General features: G+C 49.7%; 1 protein-coding gene across 6 annotated transcripts; it reads right to left on the bottom strand.

Moving 5' to 3' along the window:
• Positions 1-611: 611 nt before the first annotated feature.
• LOC310756640 (uncharacterized protein) lies at positions 612-27,949 on the bottom strand. Of its 6 annotated transcripts, none has more exons than XR_014544955.1 (11): positions 27,491-27,695; positions 21,417-22,837; positions 19,486-19,611; positions 16,558-16,656; positions 14,075-14,188; positions 11,998-12,135; positions 10,301-10,480; positions 8,214-8,390; positions 5,987-6,166; positions 2,121-3,693; positions 612-2,043 (listed from the first exon to the last, which is right to left on the bottom strand). XR_014544955.1 is itself a non-coding variant. In XM_083601105.1 (11 exons), the coding sequence occupies exons 2-11, from the start codon at positions 22,332-22,334 to the stop codon at positions 946-948; spliced, it is 2,049 nt and encodes a 682-aa protein (XP_083457231.1). In that variant the 5' UTR covers positions 22,335-22,837; positions 27,899-27,949; the 3' UTR covers positions 612-945. The 6 variants fall into 6 exon arrangements, 4 of the variants coding, with proteins under 4 accessions (XP_083457231.1, XP_083457229.1, XP_083457228.1 ...); XR_014544956.1 differs by lacking the exon at positions 27,491-27,695 and adding an exon at positions 26,208-26,450; XM_083601105.1 differs by lacking the exon at positions 27,491-27,695 and adding an exon at positions 27,899-27,949 and having other exon boundaries at positions 612-977; positions 3,609-3,693.

The raw sequence follows: 27,949 nt of genomic DNA, 5'->3' as shown, positions 1-27,949 counted from the left end.
ACTCTGGGCGGCTCCCAATCGAGTGTTAAAAACAATACAGCATTAAATATTAAAAACTTCCCTAAACAAGGCTGCCTTCAGATGTCTTTTAAAGATAGGATAGCTGCTTATTTCCTTCACATCTGAAGGGAGGGCGTTCCACAGGGCGGGCGCCACCACCGAGAAGGCCCTCTGTCTGGTTCCCTGTAACCAGGAAATAAACAACTATCTGACTTTCCGAAGACAACTGAAGGCAGCCCTGTTTAGGGAAGTTTTTAATGTTTGGTGTTTTATCGTGGTTTTAATATTCTGTTGGGAGCTGCCCAGAGTGGCTGGGGAATTATTATTATTAATAATAAATTTATTATATTAATTATTAACGCTCTTCCCCATACAGAAATTCAAATATGTGCTGGTGTGGAGTACTCCAGTTTAATATGAATGGGCTGGAAGGTGGATAAACAGCTAAATAACGCTCAAATGTGGACAAGCCTACAAACCAGCCTCCTGTTCTGCGAAGCATGCAAGCAGGATTAGAGCCTAGCTCTGCTTTCTCCTCCTGCAGGTTCCTGCAACTGGTACTCAGAAGCACTCCCCCCACCAGCATCAGAACAAAAAGACTTCACACTGTGTTAGATCACTTTTGTATTATTATTTCAGGCAGTGCATTCCTAAGAAACAGCTCCTGTTGCATGAAGCTTGCACTCCAGCATCCCCGACTATTTCCAATAACTTCACACCCAGATTAAAAACGCAATCGCAATCAGTGTTCCCTACATTAGATCCTCTTCCCCAGGAATGAAACAGAAAGGTGCAATACACCCTTTCTAAAAAAAACCTGGCAACTCCCCCAGCCCCCACAGTTTTATGTCTCTCTGTCCAGTGCTTCCGCTGATCAAGTATAATTTCATTTTGTCCAGCATCTCTTCAATTTCCGGAGCACTTGAGGTCAGTCAGGGGCAAGGCTCAGAGAGCAGGCAGGAGAGTCTGGCCTGGAACTGGAAAGAAGCAAAACTGTCAGAGCTGTTTTTCTGCACAAGAGCACTCTTCCCCACCTGAATTTCCCAGCCACTAGCGTTCAGAAGCATTACTGTAGAGCCTCTTTTAAAGCCATCCAAGTTGGGGGCCAGAGAACAACACAGTTTATCTAAGCACTGTGTGAAAAAGTTCCTTCTTCTGTCTTTTGCCCTGGACGTACCCAAGTTCTCATCTTATAAGAAGCAGGCGCATCCCGACAGATCGCTGTTAATTCAGTGACAGCAAAAGCAAGAGCCACAACCTCTGGAAATATTTTAAGTCTGTGTGGCGTTTGCCCTCCTATGTGTGCGACATCATACTGGGTTCATAGGGAAAGGGTTAACTAATTGTAAAATGACTAATCAATGGGAACCCAGTGGGCAGAGTTAACGGTGTATAAGATTTAAGCACAGAGGTTTTTAGAGAGTTAGAGTTGTTGAGATGACAGTCTGGAGTTAGGCAAGACCGAGAAGATAAGTCTGTGGGTTGGGCTGTGTGAGAGAGGGAGAGAATTTGTTAAGAGGAGTCAGTCAAACAGTTGAGATAATCAGTCAGAAGGTATTAGGAAGGTGTTGTTGTTGTTTAGTCGTTTAGTCGTGTCCGACTCTTCGTGACCCCATGGACCAGAGCACGCCAGGCACTCCTGTCCTCCACCGCCTCCCGCAGCTTGGTCAAACTCATGCTGGTAGCTTCGAGAACACTGTCCAACCATCTCGTCCTCTGTCCTCCCCTTCTCCTTGTGCCCTCCATCTTTCCCAACATCAGGGTCTTTTCCAGGGAGTCTTCTCTTCTCATGAGGTGGCCAAAGTACTGGAGCCTCAGCTTCAGGATCTGTCCTTCCAGTGAGCACTCAGGGCTGATTTCCTTCAGAATGGAGAGGTTTGATCTTCTTGCAGTCCATGGGACTCTCAAGAGTCTCCTCCAGCACTATAATTCAAAAGCATCAATTCTTCGGCGATCAGCCTTCTTTATGGTCTAGCTCTCACTTCCATACATTAGGAAGGTATAGGCCGGTAAAGAAACTAAAGATACTGACAGGAATATTATCTGAGAAACCATAAACTTGTTAATGTTTGTAAAATAAACTTGGGGTTTTTTGGTTCACTTTTAACAACTGACTGGACTTAGTGGTTGGTGGCAGCGGGGAAGCGAGCACAGTGGCGGCACAGGGATCAATAGACCGTTAAATGTCCGGGGACCCTGTGTGGTCACCACCATCTCTGAAGCTGACTAAGAGTTCTGTGGCACCTTTAAAATAAGATGACGATGAAAGCTGCGATCCTGCACCCGCTTATCTAGGAGCACGCCTCAATGAGACTTACTTGTGAATAGAATTGTAGCATTGGAAGGGACCCCAAGAGTCATCTAGTCCAGCCCCCTGCATTGCAGGAATCTCAGCTAAAGCAGGTGGACATCCAACCTCTGCTTAAAAACCACCAATGAAGTCTGGATCCAAATTAGGTTACTTATAATAAGGTGACATAGAAAATCAGTGCGAAGTTAGTAAACAGGCAGAGAGGCAGCCTGGTCCATGCACTCTGTACCCGGTATTATGGGTGTGCACACTCCAATCAGCTCATGTGACGCTTATGTTCGGGTAGCCGGCAGGTGTCAGGTAGAACAACAGGTCAGTGTTTGAGGACAAACATGCTGTTTGGGGAAGGGCGATTGCTCAGTGGTAAGCGAGTCTGCTTTGCACACTAAAGAGCCCAGGCCCAATCTTCAGCATCTCCAGGTAGGGCTGGGAAAGGCTCCCCCATCTGAAAAAATGGTGCCTCACTGCCAGCCAGTGCAAACAGTACTGGGATACATGGACCATCTGGTCTAACTAAGTATGCAAGGTACTTCCCTATGCTCCTTAAAGCGGCCTCTCTTCCGAGACTGCTGTGTATGCGCTACGTGGCCTCCCTGTGCCCTAAGGTAAAGGTAAAGGGACCCCTGACTGTTAGGTCTAGTCACAGACGACTCTGGGGTTGCAGCGCTCATCTTGCTTTATTGGCCAAGGGAGCAGGCGTACAGCTTCCGGGTCATGTGGCCAGCATGACTAAGCCGCTTCTGGCAAACCAGAGCAGCACACGGAAACGCCGTTTACCTTTCCGCCAGAGCGACACCTATTTATCTACTTGCACTTTGATGTGCTTTCGAACTGCTAGGTTGGCAGGAGCAGGGACCGAGCAACAGGAGCTGCCCCCTCTCGCTTCTTTTGAACCTGCTCCACTGAGGCTGCAGCTGGGTGCTTTTTTCCCTCCCTCCTGTCTCTACTGCTCTGTTACCTCTTCTGGTTTTGGGAAAGGGCCGTAGCTCTACACTAGAGGAGCCATGTTGCACACAGAAAGTCCCAGCTTCAATCTGTGGAATCCGCAAGTACAGCTTTGAGAGAATTCGGCAGTGTAGACAATACCAAGCTAGATAGACCAATGGTCTGACTTCGTACAAAGCGATTGCCAGTGTTCAAATAAGTGGAGGTTCAGTTGGTTTCTCTTTTGGGGAGCTGGGGTGGAGATCAGCTTGTGCATGTCAAGCAGCAAAACATCTTGAGCTGGCCTCGAGCTCTGCTATAAAAGAGCAGCACCTTGCCACCCTGACCCTCCGTACCCCTCCCAGCCACATACTTTCTCTCCCTGGCACCTTCTTCAGCCAGAGCTCCTGCAACCTCTGTAGGACCCGGTCCTTCTCCTCTGCCTCTCGCAAAGCTTCCTGCCGGGGATGAAATAATAATAATAATAATAATAATAATAATAATAATAATAATAATGATGATGATGATGATAATTTATTATTTGTACCCCGCCCATCTGGCTGGGTTTCCCCAGCCACTCTGGGCGGCTTCCAACAAAGACCAAAAATACACTAAGATGTCACACATTAAAAACTTGCCTGAACAGAGCTGCCTTCAGATGTCTTCTAAATGTCAGGTAGTTGTTTATCTCTTTGACATCTGATGGGAGGGCGTTCCACAGGGTGGGTGCCACCACCGAGAAGCCCCTCTTGTCTGGTTCCCTGTAACCTCACTTCTCACAGTGAGGGAACCGCCAGAAGAGATTGTGATGTCAGAAGCAGCTGTCAGACGCATCATCACCAAGGCCATGGGCATGTTTGGGGGAATGTGTTCCAAGGGCAGTGGCGGAGAACCCTCTCCAGCACCCGGGGTGGAATGCACCGCCCAGTGACACATGCGCAATGTCCGTACGGACTGCGCATGTGTGGCAGCCCATACGGTTGCCGTGCGAGAGGCAGCCTGTACGGACAGTGTGCGAGAGCGGCAGCCCGTATGGACACCCTCTACAGGGGCCATCTTATCACACACACGACCTGCCTCCTGTGCCCCCCACTTCGTACACCCCTGCCCACGGGTGCCACCCCTTCCGGTCATGTCTCTTTCCCATCTCCAGATCAGCAACCCCCACCTCCAAACAAGAGAAAGTGTGTGTGTGTGTGTGTGTGCGCGCGCCAGAGCGGTCCCTATTTATCTACTTGCACCCGGGGGTGCTTTCGAACTGCTAGGTTGGCAGGCGCTGGGACCGAGCAACGGGAGCACACCCCGCCGCGGGGATTCGAACCGCCAACCTGACGATCGGCAAGTCCTAGGCGCTGAGGTTTTACCCACAGCGTCACCCACGTCCCAAGGAGTTGGGGTATGCATGTGTAATTATGGGCACCCATGGGTGCCACACTGGCACTCCCTGTAGCTGAACCTGCTCCATCAAAAAATGTAAAGGTAAAGGACCTCGGATGGTTAAGTCCAGTCAAAGGCGACTATGGGGTTGTGGCGCTCATCTCGCTTTCAGGCTGAGGGAGCCAGTGTTTGTCCGCAGACAGCTTTCTGGGTCATGTGGCCAGCATGAATAAACCGCTTCTGGCGCAATGGGACACCATGACGGAAGCCAGAATGCATGGAAATGCCATTTACCTTCCCACCACAGTGGTGCCTTATTTATCTACTTGCACTGGTGTGCTTTCAAACTGCTAGGTTGGCAGGAGGTGGGACAGAGAAATGGGAGCTCACCCCGTAGCGGGGATTCGAACCGCCAACCTTCCAATCGGCAAGCCCAAGAGGCTCAGTGGTTTAGACCACAGCGCCACCCGTGTCCTGACGTCAAAAAGTGTAATCCCTATGTCAGCCACTAGATGTTAAGCAAGGAATTAAACCAGGCAAATTCCATGTGGTGAAACAGCTTGCTGGATATCAGAGCAGAAGAAGAAAGCCAGCTTTGAGGACGGGCAGTAAATGTTAGGATGAGCTGAGCAATAAGAAAGAGATTCTTATTGTTGTATTTACTCATATTTCTTTTTTTGTTTTTAAGCTTTGCTATTTTCTCCCTGACACTGAAGCTGGAAAGATAACAATTAAAAGGCTGGTAAACAAAGGGAGATCAAGCCTGCAGGGAAGAGCTTTTCACAAACCTTGCTGCTGAAATATTTAATTTGGATCTATTTTTAAAGTTGGGGGGCGGAGAAGGGAGGCTCCACTTGCCAGCTCCATTTAGTGGGGGAAATGCAACAGAAAGCAGCAGAGCGAGATAATAATGTAATAATGTAGTAATACAGCACAGCAGGCAGAGGGCTGCATGTACATTTCCTATACAGTCATACCTCATGTTACAGTTGCTTCACGTTACGTTCTTTCAGGTTACATCCCACGGCGACCCAGCAGTACCAGAAAGGGTTATTTCCAGGTTTCGCCGCTCGCGCATGCACAGAAGCGCAAAATGACGTCACGCGCATGCGCAGAAGCAGTGAATCGCAACCTGCGCATGCACAGATGTGCCGCTGCAGGTTGTGCTCTTTTCATGTTGCGAACGGGCCTCCGGAACGGATCCCATTCGCAATCAGAGGTACCACTGTACACAAATTGTAGTCACAGGATTTTGAGGTTCTAAGGGGAAGTCTGGCAGGTCCACTCAAGGCTCTTGACCTGCTCTTCCATGTCTGGAGCATCCTAGCCTCTTCTCCTCCCAAGAGGCCTTTTTTGAAAACAAAAACTGCTCACCTCCAGGACCTGCTCCTTCACTGCCTCCATCCCCTGCAGCCGCGCAACTTCTGCGCGATGCTCCTCCAGAGCTGCAGCTCCCTGCGTGAGCTCTGCCTCTGCCTGCGTCAGGCGCCTGCGCAGCTTCTCTGCTTCCTGCGCCCGTTCTCGGGCATCCTGTGAATGCTGGCGCAGCTGCTCCTGCAACGAGATGGGAGAAGATTGAGAATCCCGGCCGTTCCGTTATTGTCAGCTGGCTGACGCAGGACAAACTTCAGGTTTTGTGGGATCTGCTTTGTTGGTTGGCTTGCTACAACCAGACCCAGACAGAGGGGGGGCCATATGGGCCTCTTGGCCCGGGCCTCCAATTCCAAGGGGGGCCTCGGTCAGCATATTCACAATCGCAGGGAATGCAATGGGGTGGACACGGAGGCGCAAAGGTGGCGGTGGGCGGATTCCCTATGTATTTTTAAAAAGCATTATTATATATCTATATTTTTTGAATTATGGTGCTGGAGGAGACTCTTGAAAGTCCCATGGACTGCAAGAAGAGCAAACCTATCCATTCTGAAGGAAATCAGCCCTGAGTGCTCACTGGAAGGACAGATCGTGAAGCTGCGGCTCCAATACTTTGGCCACCTCATGAGAAGAGAAGATTCCCTGGGAAAGACCCTGATGTTGGGAAAGATGGAGGGCACAAGGAGAAGGGGACGACAGAGGACGAGAGGGTTGGACAGTGTTCTTGAAGCTACCAGCATGAGTTTGACCAAACTGCGGGAGGCAGTGGAAGACAGGAGTGCCTGGCGTGCTCTGGTCCATGGGGTGACGAAGAGTCAGACACAACTAAATGACTAAATAACAACATATCTATATTTTCCATTTTGTCTTTATATGCAAATACGGTTCAAGCCTTGAAATAAAATTATTTGTCAGCATAACTTTTGTGAAAATTATTTATATACTTACTTAATTATAAGACTTCAGTTATCCCCAGTGTAAAAAAAGGATGGGCACATTATCTACCTTGGCTACAACCCTAAGGCCTATTAACGAACCTGAGTCAGGTGCAAAAGAGTAGGCAGGAGAGGGGTAAAGGTAAAGGGACTCCTGATCATTAGGTCCAGTCGTGGCCGACTCTGGGGTTGTGGCGCTCATCTCGCTTTATTGGCCGAGGGAGCTGGCGTACAGCTTCCAGGTCATGTGGCCAGCATGACTAAGTTGCTTCTGGCGAACCAGGGCAGCGCACGGAAACGCCGTTTACCTTCCCGCCGCAGTGGTACCTATTTATCTACTTGCATTTTGACGTGCTTTCAAACTGCTAGGTTGGCAGGAGCAGGGACCGAGCAACGGGAGCTCACCCTGTCGTGGGGATTCGAACTACCGACCTTCTGATCGGCAAGTGCTAGGCTCTGTGGTTTAACCCACAGCGCCACCCGCGTCCCTTGTGGTATAGATTATTATTATTATTATTATTATTATTATTATTATTATTATTATTGATCTTTCCCCCCTCCATTTTGCTTTCTACTGGCTTGGTATGTTGTTATTTATTTTTGTTGTGAATTACCGCATTATTCGCTCTATAGGATGCACTGGACCATAGGGTGCACCTAGGTGGTTTTTTTGGGGGGGGGAATAAAGGGGGGGAAATTATTTTCCCCCCCCCCAGCCCCAAAGAGCAAAGAAGCAAAGACTGTCTTGGCTTCCTCTTTAGCCACGCACAACCTCTCCAGCCGGGAGAGGTTGTGCACGGCTGGGGCGGGGGAAGCCCAAGCTTCCCCCGACCCCAGCCCCCAGAACAGGTCCGGGTGCGGCGGCAAGCGCTGTGGATAGCTGCCCGAAGCCCCGGGTGCGCAGCGCTGTGCTCCCCGGGCTTCGGGCTGCAGGCTGCAATCCGCAAGCCTTCGGAGCCCGGCAGGCACTCGCGCTGCGCTCCGAAGGCTTGCGGATAGCTTCCTGAAGCCTGGAGAGTGAGAGGGGTCAGTGCGCACTGATCCCTCTCGCTCTCTAGGCTTCAGCGAAAGCCTGCATTCGCTCCAAAGGACGCACACACATTTCCCCTTCATTTTGGGAGGGGAAAAGGTGCATCCTATAGAGTAAAAAATACGGGACTTTTGCATTTATTGTTTTAAAAAAGTTCCTCAAGTGAGTAATACGTTGAATAAATAATAAATAAATAAATAAATAAATATTCTGGAGATAGTTAAGATCCCACAGAGTGCCCCTGTGTGCTCCTTCTCATTCCTACCTGCATCTCCTGTTCCGTGGCAGAAGCCGCGTTTTCCACAGCTTCCAGGCGCCTCTGCCACTGGGCTCTGATCTCCTCCTGTTCAGCCAAAGACCGGGCCAGCAAGTCTTCCTTCTCCTGGATCCTCTGGAGCAGCCCTGGGGCGAAGTCGGGGCTGCTGAGGGAATTGGCGAGTGCCTTGGGTGGAGAAATAATAATAATAAATAAAATTTTATTTATATCCCGCCCTCCCCAGCCGAAGCTGGGCTCAGAGCGGCTAACAGTAAAATGATAAAACATTCTAAAATCATTTCATTATAAAATTAATTCAAAACAGATTAATGGCAACCATTGGGCTAGAGTTCTGTGAGGATTGCCAAAGGAGGGAGTCAGGCTGTGCCCTGGCCAAAGGCCTGGTAGGCCCTAGTCTCTTGGGACAGAGCGTTCCACCCGATCAGAGCCACAGCTGAAAAAGCCCTGGCTCTAGTTGAGGCCAGCCTAACCTCCCTGTGGCCCGGGACCTCCAAGATGCTTTTGTTTGAAGACCGTAAGTTCCTCTGTGGGGCATACCAGGAGAGGCGGTCCCGTAGGTACGACGGGGACACGTAAGGTCTTGCAGGAGAGAGACGGAAAGAGTGTGACAGGGGACAGATCCACACCATGCATTAAAGCACATCAAATGTGTGCTTTAATCACATGACATCCCCCACCCAAATCATCCTGGGAAAACTGGTTTGTTAAGGGTACTGGGAATTGCAGCTCTGCGACGGGGGAAGCTGCCATAGCCAGGATGCTTTGGGAGAAGTCATGTGCTTTAAATGAATGGTGCGCCTGCCCATGTATCTCTCTGTCTGCTTTCCCCAAGAGATAAACCTGCACACCCAATCATCTATATGTCAATGCCTTTGCAAATGTTCCTGATGCAATGAAGATGGCTGATGCCACCTAGAGACTCTTGTAATTAAGTGATATAATTAAGTGATAAAGGTAAAGGTACCCCTGCCCGTACGGGCCAGTCGTGTCCGACTCTAGGGTTGCGCGCTCATCTTGCTCAAGAGGCCGGGAGCTGGCGCCGTCCGAAGACACTTCCAGGTCACGTGGCTAGCGTGATGAAGCTGCAGCTGGCGAACCGGCACCAGCGCCGCACACAGAAACACCGTTTACCTTCCCGCTATAAAGCGGTACCCTTTTATCTACTTGCACTTAGTGGTGCTTTTGAACTGCTAGGTGGGCAGGAGCTGGGACCGAATGACGGGAGCTCACCCCGCCGCGGGGATTCGAACCGCCGACCTTACGATCAGCAAGTCCTAGGCACTGAGGTTTTACCCACAGCGCCACCCGCGTCCCTAATTAAGTGATACTGATATATTAATTATATAATTAGAATTAATCATTGAACTAAAAGAAGTAAATAGCATGGAAAACAAGTACCATATGAGGACCTCTCAGATATTGGAAGGGCTGCCACACAAAAGAGGGGAATTTTTTTTTGTTTGTTTGTTTGCAGGAATAGAGATTATGGACCTCAATTAAAGGTAAAGGGACCCCTGACCATTAGGTCCAGTCGTGGCTGACTCTGGGGTTGCGGCACTCATCTCGCTTTATTGGCCGAGGGAGCCGGAGTACAGCTTCCGAGTCATGTGGCCAGCATGACTAAGCCACTTCTGGTGAACCAGAGCAGCGCACGGAAACGCCGTTTACTTTCCCGCCGGAGCGGTACCTATTTATCTACTTATACTTTGACGTGCTTTCGAACTGCTAGGTTGGCAGGAGCGGGGACCGAGCAACGGGAGCTCACCCCGTCACGGGGATTCGAACTTCCGACCTTCTGATCGGCAAGTCCTAGGCTCTGTGGTTTAACCCACAGCACCACCCGCGTCCCACATGGACCTCAATTACGGGAGGGTAAATTTCATTTGAACATTGAGAGAAAGGTCTTGGGTCCCCTCCAGACCTGTGTTACATTGCGTTCATGATGGTTGGTGCTCACAATGGTATCAGGAAGATCACACATTTGCGTTGCATGTGTTAAATATCAAAAATCCTGTGGCATTCTAGCATTGCCAAGGAAGAGAGGCCATGAGAACTAGAAACCTAGCAGCAGCTACCTCCACATCCTTGGTGCTGCTGGCGAGCGCTTCCTGGAGGGCTTTGATTAAGGCTTCCTTCTCCTTCAGGGCCAGGAGCAAAGTTTGGTCCCGCTGCTGCCAGGATCCGCGGGCCGAGGCGGAGAGGGATTCCAGCCGCTGGATCTCCCGATCCTTCTGATGCAGCACCTCGCGCAAAGCCTGGAGGAAGAGGGGCAATTGCCAAGGGTAGACAAGACAAATCCCCAGAACAGGAGAAAGCAATATTATTTTCACGGATCCTCCTTTGTCCTCGCAGAAACAACCATGTCATCAGAGGTGCCGTCTCTTAGCAACCATAGAATCCTGACTGCTAAACCCAGCAAACTTTTTGTATCCGGGATTGTCTGTCTAACCCTGGAAGAATCCAGATTAATTACCCCCAGCAAACAATGGACTATTTAAAAAAAAAAAATGTTTGCAAATGTCACGTGATTCTCTTAAAAAAATTAACATACTAGAATGAAAGATGTGAAAAGCAAACGAGACGAAGTGAGAACACAAGTTAGTAAAATGGGCTGCTTTTCCCATGATGCCGCGCTGCTCCCCACATCCTTCTTAAAACACGAAGCAAAGGCCTATCCTACGTTTATCTGAAATGTCAGGTCAATGTGCCTTTGCAGCCAAGAGGGCTAGAAACTTAGTTCTTGGTTGTTCATTTGCTGAAACCCAAAAGTCCCAAGCTATCAGGGTTTATCCAGAATTCCATTCGGAAAGAAACATAGCCCAAAATTTTAAAAAGTGTGTGTGTGTGTGTGTGTGTGTGTGTGTGTGTGTGTGTGTATCTATATATGCATATAGATTGTGTGTATATCTATATATGCATAGAGATATATTAATAATAATAATAATAATAATAATAATAATAATAATAATAATAATAATAATAATTTATACCCCGCCCCTCTGGGCGGCTTCCAATCAAGTGTTAAAAACAATACAGCATTAAATATTAAAAGCTTCCCTAAACAGGGCTGCCTTCAGATGTCTTTTAAAGAGAAGAAAACTGCTTATTTCCTTGACATCTGAAGGGAAGGCGTTCCACAGGGCGGGCGCCACTACCGAGAAGGCCCTCTGTATGGTTCCCTGTAACCTCACTTCTCGCAATGAGGGAACTGCCAGAAGGCCCTCGGTGCTGGATCTCAGTGTCAAGGCTGAACGATAGGGGTGGAGATATACTGGGCAGGTATACTGGGCAGAGGCCGTTTAGGGCTTTAAAGGTCAGCACCAACACTTTGAATTGTGCTCGGAAACGTACTGGGAGCCAGTGTAGATCTTTCAGGACCGGTGTTATGTGGTCCCGGTGGCTACTCCCAGTCACCAGTCTAGCTGCCGCATTCTGGATTAATTGCAGTTTCCGGGTCACCTTCAAAGGAGCGCATTGCAGTAGTCCAAGCGGGAGATAACTAGAGCATGCACCACTCTGGCGAGACAGTCTGCAGGCAGGTAGGGTCTCAGCCTGCGTACCAGATGGAGCTGGTAGACAGCCGCCCTGGACACAGAATTAACCTGCGCCTCCATGGACAGGTATATTTAAAATCACCAGCCTTGCCCACAGGAGAGGCCAGGACTCAAATTAGTTTTCCCACTGTGTTGAAGTACAAATAACTTCCCACCATATTGTCCTTAGTTTTGGGCCCCTCCTCCCTCGATCACAGTACCCCTCTCTCTGTTCATACATGCAGGGTCTCCTCTCCTGTGCGGAGGGCAGCGCCAAGTCTTGCCAGGTCGGCGTCTTTGTCCTTCAGCGCCTCCTGAAGGTGCCTCACCTCACGGTGCACAGACTCCAACGCCAGGAAGTGACCGGACAAGGTCTTCTGTCAGGGCAAAGAGAAGGAGACAAAATGAAGACTCCCCTGGAGCTGCCTTACTCTGCCTTACATATGGGATGGGAAGAAGACAGATCAGGATCGATTCCCCGTCTGTGGAATGCTCTCCCCAGAGAAGTTCGCCTGGCGCCTTCATTACACACCTTCAGGTGCCAAGCAAAAACGTTCCCTTTTAACCAGGCCTTTGGCTGATCTGTTTGACACCCTATACTCTTTCAAAATGTGGCTCTTTTCTGGGGGGGGGTGTTATTGGGTTGTTATTTTTATTCTGATTACAGTGGTGCCTCGCAAGACGAAATTAATTCGTTCCGCAAGTTTTTTCTTCTTGCGAGTTTTTCGTCTTGCGAAGCACGGTTTCCCATAGGAATGCATTGAAAATCAATTAATGCGTTCCTATGGAGACCGCTTGCCAGGCTGGCGGTGCGGAGAAGGGCTTTTCTCCCCACCGCAAGCCTTCAGGACAGGTACGGGAACAGAGGGGAAGGCGCGCAGCGCTTCTCCTCTGTTCCCGGGGCTTGCGGTGGGAGGAGGGTTTTTCCTCCCCACCGCCAACATTCAGAACAGCATTCTGAATGTTGGCGGTGGGAAGGAAAACCCTCCTCCCACCGCAAGTCTTCAGGACAGCCATCCGAAGGCTGGCGCGGGGAGAAGGTCTCTCCGCCCCACCGCCAGCCTTCGGAGGAGCCTTCCGAAGGCTGGCGGCGGGAGGAGGTCTCTCCGCCCCACCGCCAGCCTTCGGAGGAGGTCCGAGGACAGTGGGGAAGACGCGCTGCGCTTCCCCGCTGTCCTGGAGATTTCCCTATGGGCTTTCGTCTTGCGAAGGAAGCCCATAGGGAAATTCGTTTTGCAAAGTGCCTCCAAAACGGAAAACCCTTTCGTCTAGCGGGTTTTTTGTCTTGTGAGGCGTTCGTCTTGCGGGGCACCACTGTATATATGTTGTGATCTTTTCTGTGAACCGCCCAGAGACCTCCGGGTATAGAGTGGCATATAAACTCAATAATTAATTCATTAATTCATTAATAATATTGGTAGATCCCCGGAGGACTGGCAGTAGATCAGCAGGGAGTTTTGATTCCCAAGATCCAAAGTCTGATGCAGCAAAAAACTGTGCCAGATTGATCCATACATTTAAAGCAGGTTAGCAGAAATTTAATGCACATGACTTCTCCCCAAACAACAACAACAATTTATTAATTATACCTCACCCTTCTGGCTGGGTTTCCCCAGCCACTCTGGGCGGCTTCCAACAGAATATTAAAATACAATAGTCTATTAAACATTAAAAGCTTCCCTAAACAGGGCTGCCTTCAAGTGTCTTCTAAAAGTCTGGTAGTTGTTTTTCTCTTTGACATCTGGTGGGAGGGCGTTCCACAGGGCAGGTGCCACCACCGAGAAGGCCCTCTGCCTGGTTCCCTGCAACTTGGCTTCTTGAAGTGAGGGAACCACCAGAAGGCCCTTGGCGCTGGACCTCAGTGTCTGGGCAGAACAATGGGGGTGGAGACGCTCCTTCAGGTATACTGGACCAAGGCTGGGATGAACTGTAGTTTGTTTAGGGTGCTGGGAATTGTAGCTCTGTGAGGGGGGGAACTACAGTTCCCAAGATTCTTTGAGAGAAGCCAAATGTGTTACATGCGCTTTGAATAGATGGTGGGGATGCGGCCTAACAAATTTATTGCAGTGCAAGCTTTCATGGGTCGCATGTGCATTTAAAACACTCTCATGCCACTTTAACAGTCACTGCTTTCCCCCAGTGTGTCTTGGGAGATGTAGCTGGTTAATGGCGCTGACTGCATAGACCTCCAATCCCAAGCACCCTTAAAACTGAAGTTCCCAGGATTCTCCATGGCTGTTAAAGTGGAAATTGGATGTGTGGATCATGATCCTCAGTGATCAGGGTCCTATTTCTGGCTCCATGCCCTCCCGTTACCTCTAAGGCCTGGTCTCTCTCCTTCAGGCGATGGGCCATTTGCTTTATCTGGGCTTCCAGCATGGAGGGCTTGACCCCCACAGGGGCAAGAGACTGCAAGAGGAGAAGACAGTCCTGGGAAAGAGAAATAGGATGACAGAGAGAAAGAGAGTTTTATGCTGAGGAGCTGAAATCCTTTCCTACGTCCTACCCATTCCCTTTTTAAAATTAATTTATTTATAATCTTCAATTTCATACATTTCAATAACTTTGCAATCATTTTAACCTCTATGCTGCTTTTTATTTTATTTTATTTATGCTTTTCAGGTTTATATGTTTACAATCATTTTAATATTTCAAAGCTCAACTTCCTTCCCCCTCTTTCTGCGGTTCCTTAAATTTAGTTCTAATATTTTCTGCATATCCAAATTAACTTAATTTGCTCATTTATTCATCTACTTTAAATATATACTCTTATAAAACTGCAGGTTATTACAATAACCCTGCCAATGTTTTTATCTGTTTACGGTTTGTTTGTAAATATTCAATAAACCGTTTCCATTCTTTTATAAAAAGTTTGCTATCTTCATTTCTTATTTTTCCGGTAAGTTTTGCCATTTCTGCATATACCACAAGTTTTAGTATCCATTCTTCTTTTGCTGGGACGACTTCTTTCCATTTTTGGGCAAGTAACATTCTTGCCGCTGTAGTCACATACATGAATAAATTTCTATACAGTTTGGGTAGTTATGTCCCTATAATTCCCAAAAAGAAGGCTTCTGGGTTGTTGTTTTTACAAATGCTATTTTATACATCTTTTTCAATTCATTATACAGTGGTACCTCGGGTTAATTACTTAATTCGTTCCAGAGGTCCGTTCTTAACCTGAAACTGTTCTTAACCTGAAGCACCACTTTAGCTAATGGGGCCTCCCGTTGCCGCCGCACCTCCGGAGCACGATTTCTGTTTTTATCCTGAAGCAAAGTTCTTAACCTGAAGCACTATTTCTGGGTTAGCGGAGTCTGTAACCTGAAGCGTATGTAACCTGAAGCGTATGTAACCCGAGGTAGCACTGTATATCATTTCCTAGTAAGCTTTAACCTTACTACAAAAGCCACCATGTCCTGCCCATTGCCATTTGAGGTATTGGAAGGGGAGATGTGCCTATGCCTCAGTTACCTTTGGGGAAAAAATAGTTTCTGAAATCTTAACCCATCCTTATTCCAGGGAGCTCAAAGCAGCACACAAAATTATGCACATTTTAAACCTCACAACAACCCTGTGAGGCAGGTTAGGCCGGGAGCACACCACTGGCTCAAGCAAGCTCAGCAAGCATCACGGCAGGGGGAGAATTTGAACCGGGGCAACTTTGGTTCTCAAAACAGGCAGAATTCCAGCTTTTGAAGCTGTTCCAAGACTCCGTCCCTCTCTATTCTCAATCTAGGCATGCAAGAGTCCTTATAAAAGGTCAATGAGACATTCCAGCAAGGGGTAAAATCACTCAAGGGAGATGAGAATCAGGGCTGGGGAGGAGCATTGGTTTGAGGAGAGTCCTGAGGGCCACTCAGAGAAGAATGGAGGGCCGCTTAAGTTCCTCACAGCTACTTCAAAAGTTCATGCCAAAAAAACCCCACCTCTCTCCCACAACCCAAGAAGAACAATTTGAAGCAACTTTGGTAAAAATGATTTTTAAAAAGGCCGCTGAAACAGCACATCAGCGCCAAAATGCCTCAGAGAATAAAAAGGTCTTTGCCATAAAAATGGAATGTTCCACAAATACAGGACTAATCCCCTCAAAAGCCCTGTTCTTGCACTGCTGTCCTTTGAATGTCTCTGGAGGGCGGCAGTCAAAGAAAGGTAACAGTAAAAAAGGTGAAGGACCCCTGGACGGTTAAGTCCAGTCAAAGGCGACTACGGGGTTGCGGCGCTCATCTCGCTTTCAGGCCCAAGGAGCCGGCATTTGTTCACAGACAGCTTTCCGAGTCATGTGGCCAGCAGGACTAAACCGCTTCTGGCGCAACGGGACACTGTGATAGAAGCCACTGCTGCTGCTGCTGTGGTACCTATTTATCTACTTGTACTGGTGTGCTTTTGAACTGCTAGGTTGGCAGGAGCTGGGACAGAGCAACAGGAACTCACTCCGTCGCAGGGATTCGAACCGCCGACCTTCCAAGAGCCCAAGAAGCTCAGTAGTTTAGACCACAGGGCCACTCAGAGAAAGCTATCAGAGAACCACCAATAGAGAGTCTGAGGCGACCCATGCAGGAAAAGGTATTAGGGGTTGTGACAAAAAACAGCAGTCCCAGTCAGGTTCCCCATTCTGCGTAAGAAGAGCCCTGCAGGATTAGGCCCAGCCAGTTTCCAGGTCTCACTGTGGATGACCAGATGCCTCCATGGGAAGCCTGCACCTCCAATTCATCCTTTTCACCCGTTTGAGAGATTCGGATGGGCCACTCTATCACAGCATGGGATGCCAAGATTTTTTTTTCTCTCTCTCTCCTCACCTGTAAGGCCCTTTCCTTGCTCTGCAGACACCTTGCCAGCCGCTGAATCAGCCGCTCTTGGCTACTGGCGGCCTTCACCTCCAGTGAAATCCCAGCCTCCTAATATTGGGGAATGAAACAAAACAACAGTTTTGGACAAATTCTGAGGTAGGCCCAAGAGGGAAGGGAAGGGAGCAGAAAGGAAACAGTGACATCAAGAGACAGACGTGGCATCCTGCTTTTCACTGAGTCAGAACTGAGTGCTTTTCACCGAGTCTATTCAGTTCAGTACTGTCAACTCTGACCGGCAGCAGCTGTCCAGTTTTTCAGGCAGCAGCTTTGCCCAGCCTGACCTGGAAACACCAAGGACTGGGGCCTTCATAATGCAATGCAGATGCTCCATCACTGAGCTACTACGATCAGACATTTTGCTACCCGAGGGAAAATAAGAAGAAGGTGATCCCCATCCACTTTCCCATATGCCAGCCAGGCTGGCAGTACATTCTTACTTCAACACTAGAGATGGGGCAGCACCCTTCACTGCCTCCACCAGACACAGGAGCAATGGCCTGGCTTAGCAATATCACACCACCACTTGCTCAGGGCTGTCCTGAGAAGAGAACTCCGTAATAGTTGTTATAATAGGTAAAGGTAAAAAGGTAAAGGACCCCTGGACAGATAAGTTCAGTCAAAGGCGACTATGGGGTTGCAGCGCTCATCTCACTTTCAGGCTGAGGGAGCCGGCGTTTGTCCACAGACAGCTTTCTGAGTCATGTGGCCAGCATGACTAAACTGCTTCTGGCGCAACGGGACACCGTGATGGAAACCAGAGTGCAAGGAAACACTGTTTACCTTCCCGCCGGAGCGGTACCTATTTATCTACTTGCAATGGCGTGCTTTCAAACTGCTCCGTCAGCAGGAGCTGGGACAGAGCAATGGGAGCTTACCCCGTCGTGGGATTCGAACCGCCAACCTTCCAACCGGCAAGCCCAAGAGGCTCAGTAGTTTAGACCACAGCGCCACTCGCATCCCTGCAGTTGTTACAGTAATATTTCTTTGGAGGGGTTGGCATCCGTCTGTCTCAAGAGACAATGGAGTGCACCTCCAGGGGTGAAGTCAAACCGCTGGAGAATCACAGCACCTGCTGTGGCTGCAGAGACTGGTAATCTGTAACTGCTGCCTCGTGTGTTGTTTTTGCAGCACCCAAGTCACCGCCCCAGGGTGCAAGGCTGGGCCACGTCTCTGGAGGTCCTTGGCTGCCCAGATGACAAGACCTTCCTTTCAACTTCTCTGATACGGTCGAAAGGAAAGCAGAGCAAGATGTTTGGCACCAGCTTGGCTGCAGGAGTTGCTGGAAGGAGGCGTTCAAAGCAACACCCAAACATCTTAGGGATTCCACTCTGGATTTACTCTATAGCCTTTTTATTATTCAGTTATATCCCACCCTTCTTCCCAAAGGTGCCCAGCGCAGCTGACATCCCCTTAGTTGGTAAGAGAATGTTGCAAGCGCCATAGCTCAGTGGTGGAACCTTGCATGCACAAGGTTCCAGGTTCAATCCCCAGCATCTCCAGGCAGGCTGGGAGAGGTTCCTCTCTAACAAATAATAATTAATAATAATAATTTATTATTTATACCCCGCCCATCTGGCTGGGTTTCCCCAGCCACTCTGGGTGGCTTCCAATAAAACACTAAAATACAATAACCTATTAAACATTAAAAGCTCCCCAAAACAGGGCTGCCTTCAGATGTCTTCTAAAAGTCTGGTAGTTATTTTTCTCTTTGACATCTGGTGGGAGGGCATTCCACAGGGTGGGTGCCACTACCGAGAAGGCCCTCTGCCTGTTTCCCTGTAACTTGGCTTCTCGCAGCGAGGGAATCTCCAGAAGGCCCTTGGAGCTGGACCTCAGTGTCCGGGCTGAATTTTGGTGGTGGAGACCCTCCTTCAGGTATACTGGACCGAAGCCGTTTAGGGCTTTAAAGGTCAGCACCAACACTTTGAACTGTGCTCGGAAACGTACTGGGAGCCAGTGTATTTCTTTCAAGACCGGTGTTATATGGTCTCGGTGGCCACTCCCAGTCACCAGTCTAGCTGCCGCATTCTGGATTAGTTGTAGTTTCCGGGTCACCTTCAAAGGTAGCCCCACGTAGAGCGCATTGCAGTAGTCCAAGCGAGTAATAACTAGAGCATGCACCACTCTGGTGAGACAGTCTGCGGGCAGGTAGGGTCTCAGCCTGCATACCAGATGGAGCTGATAAACAGCTGCCCTGGACACAGAATTGACCTGTTCCTCCATGGACAGCTGTGAGTCCAAAATGACTCCTGGTCCTTCAGGGGCACAGTTAACCCATTCAGGACCAAGGAGTCCTCCACACCCGCCCGTCTCCTGTCCCCCAAAAACTGTACTTCTGTCTTGTCAGGATTCAACCTCAATCTGTTAGCCACCATCCATCCTCCAACTGCCTCCAGGCACTCACACAGGACCTTCACCGCCTTCACTGGTTCTGATTTGAAAGAGAGGTAGAGCTGGGTATCATCCGCATACTGATGAACACCCAGCCCAAACCCCCTGATGATCTCTCCCAGCAGCTGGATGTAGATGTTGAAAAGCATGGGGGAGAGGACAGAACCCTGAGGCACCCCACAAGTGAGAGCACAGGGGTCTGAACACTCATCCCCCACCACCACTTTCTGAACACAGCCTAGGAGGAAGGAGTGGAACCACTGTATAACAGTGCCCTCAGCTCCCAGCCCCTCTAGTCCTAGAGGGACAACAGCAGCTAACAAAAGCTGCTGCCGGCCAGTGCAGACAATCCTGAGCTAGATGATGCCAAGGTATGACGGGACAGAAGGCTCCAGAGCTCCCTATGCGCAGCTTGCAATTTGGGAGCGAAGCAAAGGCTGCCATGGACAGTTTTCCCTTCCCTGCCCCAAAGCAAAATGGCTCTACCGGCTTCACGTCCTCTCCCAGCTTCTCCTGAAAGCTCCTGAGTTCTTCTTCGGCAGCCTCAAGGCGCTGCTTCAGGTTCTCGTATGCCCCTTGGAAATCCTGTTGCAGCATCTGCTGAGCCTGGAACTAAGGGAAAGAAAACAGGGTTAGACCGGGAGGGTTGCTTGGTGGCAAGATCTATGCGGGTGAGAGGGCTTGCCAGGCCTCAAGGCCTCACCCCGGGGTGTGCCTCCTACTTAGGGTCCCGTGGGGCAAGGGACGAATAAAACCGCAAGTTTCGGGGCCAGAATCAAGCAGACAGGCTACTTTTGTGTTGGATACTCTCGCCACATTTCCCCACCAGAAACTGCCTCTTAACTTCTAGGCTCCTCCAAGGAGCATTGCTCTTCCCAGTGTGGTGTAGTGGTTAAGAGCGGTGGACTCGTAATCTGGTGAACCGGGTTCGCTTCCCGCTCCTTCACATGCAGCTGCTGGGTGACCTTGGGCCAGTCACACTTCTCTGAAGTCTCTCAGCCCCACTCACCTCACAGAGTGTTTGTTGTGGGCGAGGAAGGGAAGGGAGAATGTTAGCCGCTTTGAGACTCCTTAAGGGGAGTGAAAGGCAGGATATCAAGTCCAAACTCCTCTTCTTCTTCCCATCTCCATTTTACCCACACAAGAAACCTGCAAGGTAGGTTCAGCTGAGAGGAAGCATCTGGCCCAACATCAGCCATGGCTGGGTAGGAATTTGAACCCAGTATACACCATGGTTTGCTTCAACAGTTCCTGGGTTATCTCAGAAATGAGCAGACAAAGAATGGTTTATTTCATGGGTAGGCAAACTAAGGCCCGGGCCCCGGATTCGGCCCAATCTCCTTCTAAATCCAGCCCGCGAATCAGTGTGTTTTTACATGAGTCAAATGTGTGCTTTTATTTAAAATGCATCTCTGGGTTATTTGTAGGGTATAGGAATTCATTTTTATTTATTTTTTTAATATAGTCTGCCCCCCCAAGGTCTGAGGGACAGTGGACCAGCCCTCTGCTGGAAAAGCTTGCTGACCCCTGGTTTATTTCCTCAAGGTTTGTTTTGTTTCCCCTCCCAGCTGGTTCTACCTCTTTAGTTTAGTGGATGTTTAGGAGGTTCATACGCCAATAACAAACTACAGCTGCAGGTTGTGGTTTCTGGTATCAAACAAACCATGGTTAAATCTGACATCCACACACGCAACACTTGGGCTAAACAAACCATGGCTTATGCCATAGTCTGGCTGGATGCAGAGGAATGGTGGGAGGTACAAGTTGGGGGACCCCCAAGGGAAGAAGGCTTAGAGCCCAGGGAGAGGTGGTGGGATGATGATGAGTGGTCAGAGCAAGAAGAGGAGGGTTGGAAGCTGAAAAGGCAACAGGGTTTAGTGAGCAGGAAGAAGCTGCGGCAGAGAGCAGTCCAGAAGCAGAAGCGGAATCAGGAGAGGAGGCAAGAGGCAGAGATGAGTCAGGCTGGTGAAGAGTCCAGGAGGTCTCCCCGCTCCTGCTGTGACAAGGTCCTCTTCCTACAGTCTCCCAGGACCCGAAGCGGTATGAAAAGAGAGGAGCACAGACAGGCAAGACGGCAGAGTCTCAGATTGCTTGGGAAGGACCCAGGAGAGAAGGAAACTTAAGCAGCTGTGAGAAGGCGGGAATCTTTAATCTTGGTCTCATAGGGCCAAGATCTACCAAGAAGAATTGCTGCGCTCATTAGGCCTGGCTCCCCTGAGCAGGCCTTGTTTCTTCTAATAAAGAGTTAACTTCATGTACTCAGTGTGATTTATTGCAGCCTGGCTCCCTGACAGCTTAGCTCACAAATATGCCACACCATTAAAGCAGTTTTGCTGCATGGATCCTTGAGCAGGAATGATTTAAGCAGAGATCCTCAGAGAAGACCTCACCTGCCTGCCTCTCTTTCTGCCTTTTACCTTCGGCTCCAGCGGCAGGAACTCATCCACCATCTCTTCAAAGGCCTCCTCCCCCAAGGGGCTCTCCCTCCGAGGAGTGGGCACGTGCCTGTTCCTGGCCAGCACCGGGATCCTGCTGCCCGCCGGCACCCGCAGCTGTTTCCTCTCGATGCCCCTCAGTGCCCTCAGAGCCTCCCACGCCACATCCAGCTCCGGCAGAGTGTCCAATGACAACATAGAGCAAGATTCAGCATCTCCCAAGCTCTGCGAGTGGAGCGAGGTGCGGGATCCGGCACGGTGGACCGTGGGCATGCTCTGCGACTTGTCCCGGCAGAGGGGGAAGCCGGGAGACAGCACCCCCAGCCGCCTGGGGGTCTGGCACACCCACTCGTAATCCGAATCCTCCACCCGGAGCCCGTGGCAGCTGCGGCACTGCCGCGACCGGCAGGGCGTCCCCGGGCTGCTGCCGTCGGCGTCCCCGGCCCAGCACTCATACTGAGAGAGGGCCATGTCGTCCTGCAGGAGGCGCTGGTAGCGCACGTGGGGCAGATCCGCGATGCTGGCGGAGATCTCTTGGCCCACGTAGGAGAACGTGGCGCCGGCATCCTCCGGGAACCGCTGCGCGTGGATGTGGCGGAGGGTGCGAGCCAGTTGATCCTTCTCCGAGAGCAGGCGCTGGAGGCGGTCGATGGAGAGGGCTTGCACCCGGGCGATGACGGTGTCAAAACGGTACACCCGGCCCAAGGCCTGGGCGCATTTCCCGCACAAGAACTCCCCCCGCCCGTCACCGCGCTGGGGAGGCTCCCGGCTGAGGACGTAGGACAGCACCACCTGCAGGTCAGGGCGCGAACTGCCCCCACTGCGGCTGAAGAGCCATCGCCGGTGGTTGCCGCGAAGCGCCATGCCGCAGAGGCGGCAGAAATTGTTGAGACTCTCCATGGGTTCAGAGGCGAGTGGCGGCAGAAAGAAATCCTGCGCTCTTCTGAGCCTCCATGCAGTCCCTGGCAGCTGTAAATCACTGCAAGAGCTGCAACTTCTGTAACTTATCTGTATTCAACAACCTGCTCAGGCTAAGCCAAATAATGTTTCTGGATTGGTTTTTCTGGATCTTCAAAGCCTGTATTTCATTCTCTCCAAAATTCTAATTGTAGCTTCCTTACTATGGTGTTCCGATCCTGTCTCAGTCCAGATAGTACCTGGGGCTTTTGTTTCTGGAGCACTCAAGATTTCTTGATCTGGGCCTCTTAAGGTCTAGTCTTTCTCCCCAATGGAAATCCAAAAGCCAGGTTCTAGTTTCTCGGCTTCAACTCTGAGTAAGACGACAACAGAAATACCTACTGATGGATCAGCTTGGCTTCCTCTGTTCATGCTCCCAATGGCTCGTATCATTTATCAAGATCGTTGCTTGCCAAATTCATCCAAATGCAACATGCCAGAAGCACCTGCAGGCAAAGAATATATTTTACAAATACACACCCAGGATTAGAAACAAAAAAACCAGACCAACCAGAAACTTCATGAACTAAAAAACAGCCTGTAATTTCCCAGGAAGGTGGAGGGCTGGGGTGGGGGAAGAGAGTACATTCTTTCTCCTTTCCACCCAGAGCTGTGAAAGCACACAAATGCGATATTTGTACACAGAGTGTAACACACCAAGTATTCTCATGTTTTTCCGAGAGAGGGGGAAAAGAGCATGGTTCTAGTCTTCCTGGTTTTTAAACTGCTTTAAAGATTACAACTTGACGGCTGGAATCAACGCAAGTTAATAAATAGTATAAATTCAACAAGGATGTCATCACTGGCATACATTTATTCTGACAGCGGAACCAGTTTTATTCTTGCTGTGAAACTAGGCTTTGTAATAAGGGAGGTGTACACATGTGAACCAAATGCACACCACTTAAATCCTGCGTATGAAACCCAAACTTACTTGTCTAGCCTCTCAAAGACTGGGAAAGTGCTCCTCTTTAGTTGAAAGTGTGACTCCCAAGGAGCACATATATATATGGAGTTTTATTTATTTATTAACATTCTTATGTTACATCGGTAAACATTATCATACTACATCACAAGGCTTATTATAATATAATTTTCAGCATGTCTACAAAGTTTGTATACAAAGTTTATATACCTAAAGGGGAAAAAAGGATAAAAAACTATTCCAAAATCATATATGTACCAACACTTTGGACTTCCTGTCTATCCCGTTGTATATTCCTTTTTTACAAAGCAAAATACTCTTATTATTGTATATTTCTTTACATTTTATCTAATACATTCCTATATCAATATGTACCCTTGGTCTTATTTCTCAACTCAGTCTCTCTCCAACGTCAATCGAATGCTAGCATAGATAGCAAACCTTTACTGTATTTTTGAACATATATTTTATATCTATCCCACTTTTCCATAAATTTTTGTTTTGAATTGCCTCTATATGAGCCTTTGAATTTTTCAGCCCATTTTTAATTGCTGCTGAGTAACATTTTATATCATTAAAGTCACTGAAACTTTGATTTCTGGTCTTATTGAAACTGATTTTAGCTTGCTGCTGCTTCAGTTAATTGTTCTGCGCTTGTGTGTGTGTGTATTTAATTGTTTTATGACTTTATTTTGTTAACAGCTTTTGTCTTGGGCAGCTTTAGGAGGGGATTAGACAAATTCTTGGGAGGAAAATACTCTCTGCATTCCCCCCCAGTAGCAGAGGCAATAATGCTTTTAAATACCAGTTGCTGGAAACTACAGGAGAGGAATCAAAGAATCAGAATTGTGGAGCTGGAAGGAACCCTGAGGATACTTTAGTCCAGCCCCCCGCAATGCAGGAATACACAGCTGTCCCTTACGGGGACCGAACCTGCAACCCTGGCGTTATCAGCACCTCACTCTAACCAACTGAGCTATCTAGGATTGCGGGAGTTCTCTTGCGCTCAGGTCCTGCTTGCTGGCTTCCGACACAGGCAGTCAGTTGGCCACTGTGAGAATAGGTTGCTGGACTAGATTTTGGCCTAGCATGAGTCTTGTTTGTGAGCTTCCCATAGATATCTGAGAGAATAGGATGTTGGGCTAGATCATGGGTAGGCAAACTAAGGCCCGGGGGCCAGATCCGGCCCAATCCCCTTCTAAATCCGGCCCATGGACGGTCCGGGAATCAGTGTGTTTTTACATGAGTAGAATGTGTCCTTTTATTTAAAATGCATCTCTGGGTTACAGTGGTACCTCAGGTTACATACGCTTCAGGTTACAGACTCTGCTAACCCAGAAATAGTATCTCAGGTTAAGAACTTTGCTTCAGGTTGAGAACAGAAATCATGCTCCAGTGGCGCGGCGGCAGCAGGAAGCCCCATTAGCTAAAGTGGTGCTTTAAGTTAAGAACAATTTCAGGTTAAGTACAGACCTCTGGAACGAATTAAGTACTTAACCCGAGGTACCACTGTATTTGTGGGGCCTGCCTGGTGTTTTTACATGAGTAGAGTGTGTGCTTTTATTTAAAATGCATCTCTGGGTTATTTGTGGGGCATAGGAATTCGTTCATTCCCCCCCCCCAAAAAAATATAGTCCGGACCCCACAAGGTCTGAGGGACAGTGGACTGGCCCCCTGCTGAAAAAGTTTGGGCTAGATGTTCCATTGGCCTGATCCAGCAATGCTCTTCTTAGGTTCTTATCAACCAGTGTCTCCTGGTGAAAAGCTCCCTTTCCCCAGGCACGACATGTGGGCTGGTGGCTATGAATCAAGAAAGCAGAAGACAGACGTCTCTGGTGCCAGGAAATCCAGCTCTAAACCGACTGTGCACACACTGTACCTTTTAAGCATCTTGCTTCTCCCAAAGAATCCTGGGAACTATAGCTTGTCCTGTGCAGAACTACAGCTCCCAGCCTTCTCTGGGGAAAGTTATGTGCATTAAGCATCTGGTGTGTATGTAGCCTCAGTCTCTGGCTCAAGACGTCCAAAAGGGGACCAGGGGAAAAACAGGGACAGATGGCAATTGATTTTTTTCAGAGGCAGGAAGGGAGAGTAATAAATCCATACACACAAGAGAAGCAATCTTCTCGCTCCTGGAAACAGCTACCCAAAGCAAGGATATAAGGACAGTACAGATCGCTTCCCTCAAGCTCCCTTCAGCTTACAAAGCCAACCAGAGATAGCAAGCAGGATTTGTGGGGCACCTTTAAAAACAAAACAAAAAACCCGTCCATTTTTTAAATCATGGAATATTGTTTTGCAGGCCTAGGGACCCACATGCTATCTGACTAATCAGGTTGCAGCCCATAAAAGTATCAGACCCTTGTCACTTTGCTTGTCCAGGATTTCTGCCCCAAGAAACCAGTAGCAACTATCTTGCTGGAATTTTGCCTTTCCCCCCCAAGCCCACAGAGCCTAGGACTTACTGATCAGGAAGTCGGCAGTTCGAATCCCCACGACGGGGTGAGCTCCCGTTGCTCGGTCCCTGCTCCTGCCAACCTAGCAGTTCGAAAGCACGTCAAAGTGCAAGTAGATAAATAGGTACCACTCCGGTGGGAAGGTAAACGGCGTTTCCGTGCGCTGCTCTGGTTCGCCAGAAGTGGCTTAGTCATGCTGGCCACATGAACCGGAAGCTGTACACCGGCTCCCTCGGCCAATAAAGCGAGATGAGTGCCGCAACCCCAGAGTCGGCCACAACTGGACCTAATGGTCAGGGGTCCCTTTACCTTTACACTGACTGGCAGTTGTTCTCCAGGGGAATGCAGTAGATTGAACCTTGATTGTTCTTCATGCAAAAGCATGTTCCTCTAAGCTACTGCAGCCCATCTGCTCCTGCTGAGGTCCCTTCTTACCCGGGGAGCCTTCCTAACCAACTTCCCTCCTCCGCAGAAGAGGACCCAGGAGTCCTGGTGAGGCATATTGTTTCTCCAGCGTGGACTTTGCATTATACAGTTTCGCTCTGGACTGATTTGCTCCCTCGGCCATCGCAGGCGTCTCTGGGCCACCTCCCCTCCACCACGCACCTTTCGACCCCAGGCTGCTGTGCTTACCTGTGCGGGGAGGCTGGCCGCTTCCCTTCGCCCTCCATTAGCTGTGACACATCATCTCTCCCTTACCTGCCGCTGCTCCACCCCGAGCAAAGGGCAGCCAGCACACCTGGCGGACACCTGAGCCCGGAGCCCAGCCTCCAAGGGAGGAACGCCCACACTCAGGCATCCCGGACCGGTTCTTCCTTACCGGAGCCTCTCCCCGCCCTCATCAGGCTTCCCCTCCCCACGTGCAGGGAAAACCTGAGAGCTCTGCCTTGCTCCTCTCCCTCCACCCTGTTGTTGTTTAGTCGTGTCCGACTCTTCGTGACCCCATGGACCAGAGCACGCCAGGCACTCCTGTCTTCCACTGCCTCCTGCAGTTTGGTCAAACTCATGTTGGTAGCTTCAAGAACACTGTCCAACCATCTCGTCCTCTGTCGTCCCCTTCTCCTTGTGCCCTCCATCTTTCCCAACATCAGGGTCTTTTCCAGGGAGTCTTCTCTTCTCATGAGGTGGTCAAAATATTGGAGCCTCAGCTTTAGGATCTGCCCCCCCCCCCGCCCAACAGGCAGAAATCCACCAGGCGAAGCCTTCCTGGTCGCATCTCCACGCCAGGAGAGCAAGCTGCACCCGGCCAACTGCTGCCTGCCTGACCAAGCACAGAAACCCGTCTCTCTGCAAAAAGGACGATAAAATCGAAGTGCCCCACTTTCCCAAGAACCCGGGCAATCCTGGCTCGCAAATCCGGCCCCCCCAACAGCCTTCGTGTGTGTTCTAAATCGCACACGCGTCTTCTAAAGCACATCCGAACCCCCTAAAAAATAGAATCCTGGGAATTGTAGATTACCCATCGCAGAGCTACAGCTCCCGGCGCCCTCAAACTACAGTGCGCAATACTTGTGTGTGCGCAACGCGCGCGCTTTAAATGCATGGTGTTCCAACTTCCTAACTCCTTCCATTAAAAGTAACCCATTCCCCCCTTTTTACGCAGGGCGTTGCTACAAATCAGAGCACTCGGGGGTCCCGCTAGAAGATCGGCCCAGAAAGAGGACAGGAAACCCTCTTTCTTTCTTTCTTTCTTTCTTTCTTTCTTCTGCTTGGCTTACCTCGCTCTCTCTGCTATTTTTCTCCGGACAAAGTTCGTCCCCGTCCTTTTCCCCTTTAAAGGGCATCTTCTCCCTCGCTCTCCCCTCCCCTTCCCCCCCTGCGCTGCTAATTGCCTTGCGGGAGAGGTTTGCAGCCAACAAGCCACTTAAACGGACCATGTGATGGGGCGCGCTAAAAGGATTTGCCCGGGCTAATCCGCGCCTCCGTCTGGCTGCCCAGCTGGAAAGGTTGCTTGTTTTCCCTGATCCTACCTTCCTCCCTCCGTCCCTCCCCTCCCGGAACCCCGCGGAGCAGGAACTGGAGCAGGACGCCTGGGTTCTCCCTTCGGAAGGCTCCGAAAGCAACAACTTCAGAGCTGAAACGTCTCCATGGAGCGGGGAAAGGGTGCACACTCCGCGTTTCCATACCCGGTCGCTAGGGGGCGGCGGTGCCGCGACGCCGCTTGGTATCCTCACCGA

The sequence above is a fragment of the Podarcis filfolensis genome (assembly GCF_964270895.1).
Source record: "Podarcis filfolensis genome assembly, chromosome: 2".
NCBI lineage: Eukaryota > Metazoa > Chordata > Lepidosauria > Squamata > Lacertidae > Podarcis > Podarcis filfolensis.
Note: the sequence above shows the minus strand (reverse complement) of the source record. Positions and strands in the feature narration are given on the sequence as shown.

What these genes read in the sequence shown, in the direction of transcription:
- LOC310756640 (XM_083601105.1), bottom strand. Translation starts at nt 22,334, where the DNA reads ATGGAGAGTCTCAACAATTTCTGCCGCCTCTGCGGCATGGCGCTTCGC. An exon ending in TGGGAGAGGACGTGAAGCCG is followed by an intron (nt 16,657 to 19,485) that starts GTAGAGCCATTT and finishes CCCCAATATTAG; the next exon opens with GAGGCTGGGATTTCACTGGA. An exon ending in GAAGGTGCCAGGGAGAGAAA is followed by an intron (nt 978 to 3,608) that starts GTATGTGGCTGG and finishes GCTTCTTTCCAG; the next exon opens with TTCCAGGCCAGACTCTCCTG.